General features: G+C 37.2%; 1 protein-coding gene across 1 annotated transcript in view; it reads right to left on the bottom strand.

The window, feature by feature from the left end:
- Positions 1-1,127: 1,127 nt before the first annotated feature.
- Positions 1,128-12,496, bottom strand: part of CDH13 (cadherin 13) — a 489,121-nt gene continuing 477,752 nt past the window's right edge. Inside the window, exon 14 of the mRNA XM_082770306.1 lies at positions 1,128-6,610. Coding sequence (XP_082626432.1) covers positions 6,603-6,610 — 8 coding nt within the window. The 3' untranslated portion in view covers positions 1,128-6,602. The remainder of the gene's footprint in view (positions 6,611-12,496) is intronic.

The following is a 12,496-nucleotide window of genomic DNA, read 5'->3' as shown; positions in this document are numbered from 1 at the left end:
TTGGACAAAAAAGAAAATAGCATCTTATAAACCTTGAGTCCTGCTATTAGGAATGCATGTTAAAGGGACAAACTTCATCAATAAAGCCTGAAGTTCTTGGTACAGAACATTAGAGCAGTGCAAACTTCTGGGGACAACCTGTCCTAGAGCAGCACAGGCTTGAAGGACATATGGGCACTAAATGTTGGACTAAGACTTTATGAGTCAGGGCAGCAAGTAGACCACATCTGCATTCATATCTGCATGATGATACTGCCACGGCACTTAAGCAGGGGGAGGGAGCATATCAGACATGACTACAGACTATGGCAATACTCACTGTTAAATGCCATCGTGTCATCAGCCATGACAGCAGTGAGTACTACTGAATGACAGCAATGCCATCCTTTCTGTAGCTTGCCAATGCGGTTCTTGCCAACTGATATTTGTTCAGCATGTTTCAGTGTTACTATGTGCACTTTTCTGGATATCTCTTCTACGTAAGCTGAAATGATGGTAGTAGGTGGGGAAGGTGAACAGGTGAAGCAGAAAGGAGGTGCAACAAAAATCCATTAAAGCTTCTGCACACAATTCAGACTAGGGACATCTGACCTGGATTTCACTCAGTGTGACTCTTTGTAATGAAAGTGTGGCTTCAGATCGCAAAGCATTACTGTTAGCTGAATAGATGCTGAATAATCTACTACTGCTTTCTTGTATGGTCAAACTTCAATTACATCTGTGACCTCCAGATTTTCACTCTATAAACATGGCATGATGATGATGGAGGCCACAATTCATCTCTTTTGCTTAGAGCAATGTAGGAGCTTCTTGTATTTAGCTCAGGCTACTCCAGTGCTTTGACAGTCACATGGTCGTTTTGTAGTCCTCCTTTCCTGCTATACTGCATCAGCAAGGTCTACGCCCAGACAAAAGTTAAAAGCCCATACATCCTTTATTTGAGCATTTCACAAATAAATTACAAGTTTCTTTGCAACCACGTCAGAAATCAAAACGTTTATTTACACCTCAGAAACAGCAAGCAATTCAGCAACTAGGGCCCAAAGGAACAATTAACTGGAAAAGTAGCTGAATTATTATTATTATTTTTAATCAAACAAAATATTTTCTCCTTGTTTGAGCTTTAAAAAAAAAAAAAAAAAAAAGAAAAAAAAAAAAAGAAAGGAAAGGAACTCATAAAAACATCTTGTTGATAACAGAGAGAGATAGAGAGATTGTTATGGGGCAAATATGTTTTTACAGGCGGTGTCTGTTTGAAATGGCAGTAACAACACAGCTTGTTTGTACTGAATTCACAATCAGTTCACCAGACTTGCTCTTGCTCTACAGTCCCGGGTGGTGTGTATGCATGTACATACACATAGTCTATCTTTACATTAATTTCTACCCCCAAATGATCAAATACAGCCACTTATTGATGCAGAGAAGGAGTGTAATGGTCAAAGGGTTAATGAAACTTTCCTAAATATTTGTCCTGTCAAAAGCAGAGAAATGCAGAATTCTGGCTCTAAACCCTTCCCTTTCCACTTTTGATGACCAGCTGATATGTAGACAAGAAAAAAGAAAAAAAAATTTAAAAAAAGAGAGTCGGTAAATAATTATAGATATCTTCAAATGATATAAATTTTATTAAGAGGGGACAGCTACAGGTAGCATAAATACAACATGAGAGTTGGAATAAGCCTGGATTTCAGTGTGTGGAGTTTGTTGTTTTTTTGTAATCACTCTGGTTTGGCATACATGTACGTAACACAAGCTTTCTCTTAACTCATCTGTGAATCATTGGATTAAACTGCTTATTCCAAGTCCCCATGTTGTATTAGTCTCCATCTGCATATAGTATATATATATATATATTTATATATGTATGTGTATATCTCTATATATCTACATATATACACACACATAGCAATTGTGCAACTAATAACTTTCCACGGAGAGTGGATGAGTGTATCCATTTCATTTTGACAAATATAAACCAACTAGCATATCTTGATGTGAAAACAGTGTAGTCAATGGGTTATATGGTTTACACAGTTAAATAGTCAGCTATATCTGCTTTAAAGAGAATAGCTGTTATAACTACTACTGAAATACTTTGCTTGTTAACTCTAAATATTATAGATCAGAGTTAATAGAAAATTATTTTTATTTTAGTTATTTCTCATTTTGTCACCATTGGCCAGCATATCTCTCAGACAACTGAGTCTCTAGAGATGCAACAAAGGAAAGATAGGATCAGAGTTTTGTCCTAGACTTGCTGTTCTCAAGCTGACATGACTCTGTTTAACATGATTAATCGTGTTGTTTTTTTTTTTTTTTTTTTTTTTTTAACTTTAATTATATGAGTAATTATTAAACCCATTCAGAAAGAAACTTGGCTTTTAGATAAGGTGTAAAATTATTTGTGTACAAAATTCTGCTGTGTCTCAAATGGCTAAGTGCACTATTGAGACAAAACCCAGCATTTTTCTCAGTGTTTCAGCAAGAAGTCTTGCAAAGGAAAGATCAATGATGTGAAAGTTGTTACTATAACATCTTTCCTTTTCTAGTGACAAAACATTTAACATAGGTTCCTATGAACTGATTGTAAGTCCACAATTTAATAAATGAGGATTGTATTACAGTGATACCTAACTTAAATGGCTACACGAGAGACCAGGACAAATTACTTGACTACAGGCCACAGCCACTTCAAATAAAGGTTAAACCAAATTATGCTGGGTTCCTTAGAGACATGTTAAAGTGGTTGGTGAAGGAAGTGAGTCATCTGTGCTTTACTGTTCACAGCAGACCAGTAAAAACAATATGCGGAGAGGTTTAAATTAAAAATTTCATCTAAATACAACTAACTGAAGCTCAAACAAGACTATTAATGGCGTTGCTCTTTAATTTACACCAGTGTAAGTAAGATGAGAATGGGGCTCAGAAAGTGTATTAGCCAGTGTTCCGCTCTTACCTAATTTTCCTTGCTAACCAGTAGGAAATTTTAGCTGGCTTCCCTTTGTTTTAATCTTCAGACCTGCAGTTACTGAACAAAATGTACATTAATAAATGCACATATGCATATCGTGAGCACAAGCATGAGGTGTACAGACAGAGTTCAATTAGCAAGTACACCACAAATGACACCTTCACCTTGCTAATGAACTCCTCTTGCTGATTGTTATACCCACTTTGTGTTTTAACAGCAGATACTCTTTTAAATTGAAATGGTTTTTGCACAAGACATGATGTTTCAAAACCAAAAATATTAAGTTCACTGCCTTTCTGACACCAGACAGCATTGTATGTCTGCAAACATAGGCTGGAATAAAAATTGTAGTGACCAAAATAGCTAGGGAGAAATCAGCGTTGTATTATAAAAACAGCAAGCTTGGCTGAACACGTTAAACATAATTAACTAAAAAGAAAAAACAAAAACACCAACTAATTTTGCAACCTCTCTGCTTTTTCACGATAGTGTGAGAAACTAAAAAAAAGTGTTACTTTTCCTTTGTTTCAGGTAATGAATAGCATTTTTGAGCTTATTTTCAGGTAAGAAAATTCAGATTCTCATGCGGTTCCTCATTTGTATAATGCCACAGAATGTGACACAGTCACTTGTTAAAGTGTTGGTTCTCAGGTACGGTGGAGAAACATTAACATGGCAGCTTCATCTTCTCTTTGAGTGCTTAGGTAGTCCAGTGATTAGCTCAGTCGGAGGCCTAAAGAGATACACAGTGAAGGCTGGGTGACTTTAATTTGGTTGGAGTGATAAAGTGATAATGGTGATTAAAGCCTTTGACGCATCTTGACTCAGCATTTCAGCCATTGTACTGACTTCTCTACATGTCAAAAGGTTGCAGTATTATCTGAGAAGAAAGATTTATTGTCCTTGGGCACAAATTAGTAGAAAGAGTCTATCCATTGTTAGTGCAGTTCCAGGTAGAAGAATTTTTTCTTTGTTCCTGGTTTTGGATGTCCTTGGGATGATCCACCAAATGCTGTGTGAACCTTGGTGTAAATTAGAAAAGGGTAGCTTTATGTGGTACTTGATAAAAATGACACAAATGGCAATGGGTGTCTCTTCCAGAGGTGGGTTTTGCTTGATAGAAACAGGAAGAAAGCAAGTAGAAAAAGAGTATTTTGGGGGGAGGATATTATCATTTCTTTTATTCAAGATAGAGTTTTCATAGATAAAAGCGGAGAGTGCAGTTCGTCTTTGGGTGCGCTTGGATGAAGTCACTAAATATGTATCCTGAAGATCCAGTAGTGTTAGGCAGTTGTTGATTTATTTTTTTTTCCTTTTGAAAACATTGCCTTTTTTTTTTTTTTTTTTTTTATAAGACATGACTGCTGATGATAAAGCAGCAGCACATGATTTTTACAAGGCATGGGCAGAGAAAGAGAACTAGAAGCATGCCCATGTTAATGTTTGAGACCAGGCACTTCCCTTTTAAATGCCTGCAGCTGCATAACAGCCCACTCCTGAAGTTCCTTGCTCAACAGAAACACCCACTAACCTCAAAGCACCACTGTGGAAAGCGAAACACCGAGAGCGTGCTGCAAGAGAAACAAGGTCAGTGGGAGATTTCACTTGGCTAGGACTGCAGGAGTTAAGCTGGAAGAGAAAAACAGGTTCTTGTTTGAAGGCAGCTTGTATCTTATCAATAAATTTACAATGATAGGGAAACTCACGGCACAAACTAATTTTTCCTCTGTTGCCATTGTTATTACTCCTTTTGAATAGAAACAAAACAAAAATCTGTTGTCATATTTGGTACAATACAGGAAGTCAGAGAAAAGCTATTGTACAGCAATTTTTAACCACCAACACACATTTAATATCTAGTGTAGCATTATGGAAAACTAAATGTATGTTTGGAGTTTTTAATGTTTCCAAAAAGCTTTACTATTGAAACATATATGTGATGTGGAAGATATGCTCATAATCTCACTGTAGTAAAGACAACATACAGTATGACTCATAAGTACTGTAAAAATGCTAACTAAAGAATGCAGCTGCAAAGTTCTATTGCATAAGGAAGCTTTCTTGTTTAAACTTTAAATAAGCAAGTTTATTAAAATATTCTAAGACACTTACCTTACCCTAGTTACTGGCAAGCTCTAATAAAAGCCACAGTCTGTCACTAGTATACTTGTGTTAAATTTATAAAAATTTGGTGTGAGCTTTGATGGATCATTTACAATTTATCGACAAGATGATCATCTTGATACAGTTAGTTTTTTTCTTTTTTCTTTTTTTTCAGCCTTACATGCTCACAGAATATAAAAGGATTCATATTCCTGTGTAACGAACACCCTTTTTTCCCATGTCTGCAAACAAGTGTGGTAAGTTTATGCACACAAAGAAATGCTCTTGTTACTCTTAACTGGAAACTGTGTGTACATGTGTATGTATGTATATATATATATATATTCAAAACTATATATATATGTGAATATATTTATATAATAGGGTATCTGTTTTCCTCCTTGCGCATGTATGTGTGATGACAGCTGCGCAGAGGCTGAGAGAGAGACCAGTGCTTCTGAGAAATACCTTGCTTATGCTGTTCTGATCAGCTTCTCATGCAGACATCTACTGACTTAACTGTGTCTGCAGAACTGACAAAAGACTTAAATTTTGTAAATTGCCCCAGCAAATAATTATCTGCAGGAACATAAAGGAAACTGACTTTACCCCCTTTAAAATCAGGCCCAGCATGTCCCACTGCTGTCGATAGCAACCCACACGGAGCCAGTCGCAGCTGACTACTCCCCACTGTCTCACAAATCTGAGCTCGTCTCACCTCCTGGCACTGCTCCCGCTGCAAGGGGAGTCTAAGAGCTGTGTTCCTGGGTGATCTTAAATTTCAAATGGGGCATAAGGAAAGAAGTCCAGATCAGAAACGAGCCAGGAGGACTTGCATTTCCTGTTTGCTGAACCTGAGGTACAAGAAGTGCTGCTGCAGAGCCTTGGGCCTGCTTAATTTGGTGTCAACAAAGAAGCTCTTTTAGTGATATGCTTGCAATAGGCTCTCTCCTTCTGGCTACACCATAAACAGCAAATACAGTAGGTTTAGCCATACAGAATAGTTACAATTCATCTGTGGCTGTATTATTCTGCTTTGTCACTTGCACAGTCCAGATGAATATTTTATAAAAGCTAAACCAGTCCTATAACTCTTCTCTCCATATAAATATATATATATATATACATACACTCATACATATACAAATACTAACCCACAGACAAAATATTTTCTGAACAGTTGAATAGCAACAAGTCAACAGTTAGAAAAAAAATGGAGTCAATCTGTTTTCTGCTCCCCGAAGGTCAAGTTTAGATGTCATGGTCTTTTAACATTCAGTGAAAAGTCACATAAACCTTGCATCTTGCAAGAGGAGTCCATTAATAAATGGAAGTTAGGGTAGAGGCTGTCAAACACCAATGTATAGTTGGACAGATTGTGAGGTTGCAAATTAAACAGAATCTGGAGCAACTGAGGCCTAGTAGTGAAGAACAGTAACTGTAAACTGCAGTCTTCAGATCTGACATTTTCTTTTTTCTTGTTGCCACGGCAACGTGGTAGGACAGCTTCAAATGTCAGGAGTTCTTACAGACCTAAATGATGGGAAATGGGTATGATTATTACTATGCAGATCACAGTACCTTTTACCTTGCCCTCCCCCTCCCCCCCAAATTACTTATTGAGTAGATGCACATTCATCAGTAATTCGCTATGAATTATCCAGGTTTAGAAACAATTATTTGTGAACACAGAAATCTCCAGGAGGAAATCCCAAAATGTCACTTGGAGTATTCAGAGTCCTTTGCAGTGCATTTCAGAAAGATGTAGAGTGGAGGCCTGAACATAAATCTTGAGTCAGGACCTAATTCAGGACCCATCTGACACCTTGTTCAGTTATGTTGGTGCAAAAGTGCAAGTAAAATGCCAGTAAGCCTCCCTTGCGTGTGCACACTGACTAGTAAAGAGCAAACAAACAATATACTTTTTAAGAATAACATTCTAATTTGTGAATATACCAGGGACTAAAAGAGCTGACATAGTTTATTAACGTTGCTACAGAAATGCAAATCTTATCTTTGTTGCCTAACCTTTTGATTTATTTATTTATTTTAAGTGAAGGTAGCACAACTTGAATGATTTTTCCTGTTTTAGATGGGTACCCTGATAATACGAAGCTAGTAAACAAGCTTAGGAAAAAAAAAAAAAAAAAAGAAAGATTAAGGGCTAATCTATCAGTTGTAGATAATGGGTTTCTTTCCTCCAATTTCACTTGGCATCAATAGGACAGTACTGAGTTGTGAATATTTGGCTTTGCAATAGAGTCATAGAATCATTTAGGTTGGAAAAGCTCTCTAAGATCATCAAGTCCAACCATTAAATAAAAAACATATAAGAATGATATTAACAAAACACATAGCTAAGGTCATCTGGACGTCAGTTTAGAGCTTGCTTGTGGGCTGATGCTGGTCTGGCCCCTCTCAAATGAATTCAATTTCTGACCTTACAGTATTGGTTTACTGGTTGTACTGGATTTGGCTGGGATGGACTTCACTTTCTTCTTAGAGGCTTTTATGGTGGTATGCTTTGGATTTTTGATCAAAAGAGAGTTCATAACAAAGCAACGTTTTAGTTACTGAACAGTATTTGCATGGTGTGAAGGCCTTCTCTGTTTCTCATGCTGCCCTGCCAGCTAGTATACTAGAGTGCACAAGAAGTTGGTAGGAACACAGCCAGCACAGATGACCCCAACTGACCACAGGGATATTCCATACGCTATGCCATCACGTTTCTCAATAAAAGCTGGTGGAAAGATGGGGAGAAGGATATCCAGTGTTATGACCTTTGCCCTCCCAGGTAACCATTATGTGTGCTAAGTCCTGCTTTCCTGGAAATGGCTGATAGGAAGGAATATCAGGAATATCTATATAGGATATATATATTCCTATGTATCAGGAATATATAGGAAGGGATAGCAGGAATATCTGCCTGCTGATAGGAAGCAGTGAATGAATTTGCTTTGCTTGTGCTCACAGCTTTTGCTTTACCTGTTGAACTCTCATCATCTCAACCCATGATTTTTCTAGCTTTTACCCTTCTCAGTCTCTTCCGTGTCTCACTGGGGCAGCAATGAGTGAGCAGCTGTGTGGTGCTGAGCTGCCCACTGTGATTAACTCACAACAGTGTAGCAATGGCCTTATGGAGATGCAGGGCTCTGTAACCTGGGCCAAGGTGACTGTGGCATCAAAACACACAGCTGCTATCAAGCATGCACATGAAAACTGACACAAAGGCAGGAAATGTTTGTCTAATGTATATTGCATTTGTACCCTTAAATGATTAAGTATATAATTCTGTTACTATTACAGACACCTACAGAAGAAGCAGTAACATCACGGTCATTAATAGACGTTAGGCTGTGCTCTTTATTTGTTTTTAATTATCTGCTTTTCCTTCAAGGCAACTCAAATTTAATATAATTATTGATAAGGCTGTTTTTACTTTATCTGCTTTTTTCTTGTTATTATTTTGGTATTATTTTAACTGGCTTCAATATTAAATTCCTCCAGCTAGGGGCCTGTCCATATGGGCTGTACAGCAAGACAGACACCTGGATAGCACGCCACAGCCTGCCCTTCCCCTGCAGCATGGCCTCAGTTCTGTTAAACAAAGGTCAGTAAAGCAAATTAAACAAGTATGAGAATCCACAGAGGGAACTGATGGATGGGGCTCACTGAAGTGAGAAGTGCCACTGAGATTTCCAAATAAGATAAAATCTGGAATTGCTTGGGATTGGGATTTTTAGCATGCATTTTAAAGAAAAAGTCTGACCACAAAATTAGGCTCTAGGCTTCTATAGGAATTTTGTAAGCATGACTGCCAGAGTTTGGATATGTTTGGATTAAGGACTGGCTGGGACTAAATTCTCATAAACAACTTGATCTCCTGGGATAGTGAAAAGCAAAAGTTTGGGAGTTTGATTTCACAAACTATCTGAAAAAAATGTATTTCCAAGTCACAATGAAGTTTATTATCATTTAAGGGCATTTGTTCAAGCCTGACTCCAAGTAAATAATACTAGCTTTTGAATCAGCAATGCTCCTCTGAGTCTTTTGGAGGTCCCTGGAGGTCTCCTTGCTGGGGACAGGCACTGGTATGTGATGAATGAACAGCACCTCTTACACTGAATTGCTGTATAATCCATAGGCTGAAACTTTAGAGCAATCTGTCAGCACAAAATTTATAAATATCACACAAATTCAAGCAGCTAGTGACTGCTTCACCAACAGCTTGTAAATAAAGGGCAATATATGTTGATTTATGTGCAGACCTGAATAAAAGCTTGTATATTTTACATCATATTGACAGATGCAATGAATGTTACTACCTTATCACGCACCTTGCCTTTGCTGAGTAAACTATATATTAAAACTAGTTAGGTCAGCTTTAACTATGAATATGTTTGTTTGTTTGTTTGTTTGTTTGTTTTACAGTACTAGTTGAAGGCTAGCTTTTCTCACAAATGTAAGCATGCTTTTGATTTTCCCTGCCTGTTTCCCCACTTGCCTCTCCAAACACCGCCCCAGTTCCCTTCTCCTTTTCATCCTGAAGCACTGCAGTTCCTGCTTTGACTTTCCTTCTACTGAAATCACTTATCAACCTCATCATCTGACCTGTCAGCTCTCTTTGACACATTCTATCACATGCCTGGAAATCTGATGCTTCCCTCAGCTCCTGTGACTACATCTTCCTGTCATTTTCCTATGAGGTCTGTAATCACTTTTCCTGCACGTCTTTGCCTTATTCTTTACATTCCAGGTTTCTGGGGAAATTTTGTTTTCCCCACTTCAATTTCTTCCCTTTCTCTGTGCTACCATTCATACACGTTCACCGATTGCTTCAGGGCTGGCAGTTCAGAGATCTTACTCTTCCTACCTGTTTTTCCATTTAGGCTACAATGTTGACCTCTACCTTTTCAATGTTTAGCAGAGAGCTCTTCACAGCTAAAAACTGAGCTCTTAAATCTTTCCCCTAAAGCACTCCCTTCCAGTTATTCTTTTGATTGCTCTGGACAACACTATCATCTTATTCAAACTTAAAAAGTGAGACAAAATGGAGAACATTTTTGTCACAGAATCTTCTTTCTAGGTCTGTGTATTTAGGTTGCATCTTAATCTAGAGGATTCTTTCACACATCATCCCAAATGGCTGTTTCTAGCCATTCAAACAGCTAAATATCCTGCCCAGGCACTCCTCAGCAGGTTTGTAACATGTTTTCACAGCCCTTGTCAAAATCAAGATACTATAGTTCATAGCCTGACAGTCTTTTGCTGTACAGAGTATTTTCCTACTCTGCCACTTCAACAACACCTCTGTTACTGTGACTCCTTCATTGCTTCTTCCCTAATGCGTGTCTTTTCATGGATCATCCCCGCATGACCACCTTTTCGTATTCATACACTATGACACCAACTTTCATTGACATGTTTTCAAAGAAACCTTTTGGGCTTTCTTTTCTTTTTTTTTTTTTTTTTTTTTTTTTTTTTTTTTTTTTTTTTTTCCCCCCAGGCTTTCTTGTGTAATAGGAGTAGCTCCCTGCAAGCATCTGTAAAAAGCTTTCTCCTTAGCATGTGTTTCTTCTGACAGATCTACAAGAATCTTGACATTTAGCAATGGGTGATAAGACTACTATGAATCCAGCTCAGCCATTTCACCAGCCTTAATTAAAGTTGTGTTAAAATAATTTGTTCTAAACGTTGATTGGAGGAATAGTACATATCCTTTGCTTCTGACTTTTAAAACAGCTCCAATATTCAAAATTAGGGGGCTATAAAAGTTATGTAGCTAACCAACTTCAGTACTTCCAGTAAGACTATTCAAGACCAAATCTGTTTTGGTTCTTTCTATTGCAAACAATGGTGAATTTTATATATATATATATATTTTTTTTTTTTTTTTTTTTTTTTTTTTTGCTTGCATCCAATGGTGAAGTTAGACTAACTTTTAGTTTCTGTGGTTAATGTCAAAGTTTGTCGATAAAAATTTACTTTCTAAAAATATTCTGATATAATCTTATAAGGTGCGTTATTGGACATGCATTCTGGCTAGTAATGCCCTTAAAACAAAATTCACAGAAATCAGAAATGACCAAAGTATTGTGCAGAAACCTTAATGATGAATATAAGCAGAGCTATAGAAATCACAGAACTGCTCTAGTATATATTCTCTGCAGATCTGATCAAGTATTGTATTTAAAATGTCTTTATTTTCCCAGCTGGATTGCTCTTGTGCATTATTGTTTTCTATAGAGGAATTGTAGTTTTCTTGTTTGCTTTTCTTTCTTTCTTCTGCCAACAAGGACCAAATGAAAGTTCCAGAAATACACACAGACTGCCAAAGTGTTAGGGCATTCTCATCTCTAAACAACCAACCTAAAGATGACAGGCTCCAAGTGTTTATCCACTGACTTTAATTTTGTTTTGTTTTGACACATTTTCATGCATTTTATATTTACAGTTTGTGTTCAGCAACAGGTTCTTACTATTTAAGGAATATTGTGAGTATAAAATGTGCAAATGCATGCAAGAACATTTGCTGACCCATGCTGACTAGTTCTTTTAGGAACCTAATGTCCTAGTAAGCCTGTACCTGGCAGGTTTAGATCTGTACATTAATTACCATTATGCATAGTAATTATTTTATATTTGTAGTAAAATATAGATTTGTAAAAATCATCACTATATTTTAGCTCATCTCAGCACTCAATTATTGCACACTGTGTGTTAAAACCATGTTTTAAATGAGATTTTCTGTCTACCTACTACAAGTAGGTAGGTTAATGGCTTGCTAGGTTGGACATGATGATCCATGATTCCAACTGTTTTGCTGTATACAGCTGCAGGTATGAAAGCCACAAAAGTGATGTGTACATCGTTGTTCTTTTATTGCCAATAGCCACCTCTCACCCCTTCCATTTAGAGTATCTGGGGAATGCACAAGCAGCATAAAGCTAGCATAACTATATAGAACTTATTTTCTCCAGAACTCACTCTCAGCGCAGTCTCCAATGTGATCATTGCCATTTTTAATCTCACAGGTCTCTGCTCTAGCTCTTCTATTCCTGAGAGAAATGTTCAGCCACGTTCCTTTTAAGATAGCAGTCAAATACGAGGTAAGTGAACTTTACAGCATTGTTCTTATGTGCTTGCTGTCTGAATTGTTACTATTATGGTTAATTTGTCTCAGATAAGAATTCAGGGCTTGTTATTGTAAATGGATGATGTTGGTTGGCATTAGTACTTTGGAGGATGATTTTTGCTTTTGTTGGTCAAGAAAATGAAAACTGGATGTGTTTATCTGGATGGAGTGTAATAATGCTATAGGAATATAGGTCTAAGTATGCAGTTTAGGGTAGGGAGATTCATAATGTAGTTACCTAAGATGGAACAAAATCCCCCTTCTACTCCCACTAAAGTTGATTG

The sequence above is a fragment of the Aythya marila genome (assembly GCF_965140915.1).
Source record: "Aythya marila genome assembly, chromosome: 12".
NCBI lineage: Eukaryota > Metazoa > Chordata > Aves > Anseriformes > Anatidae > Aythya > Aythya marila.
This window is presented reverse-complemented; position numbering and strand designations above follow the sequence as displayed.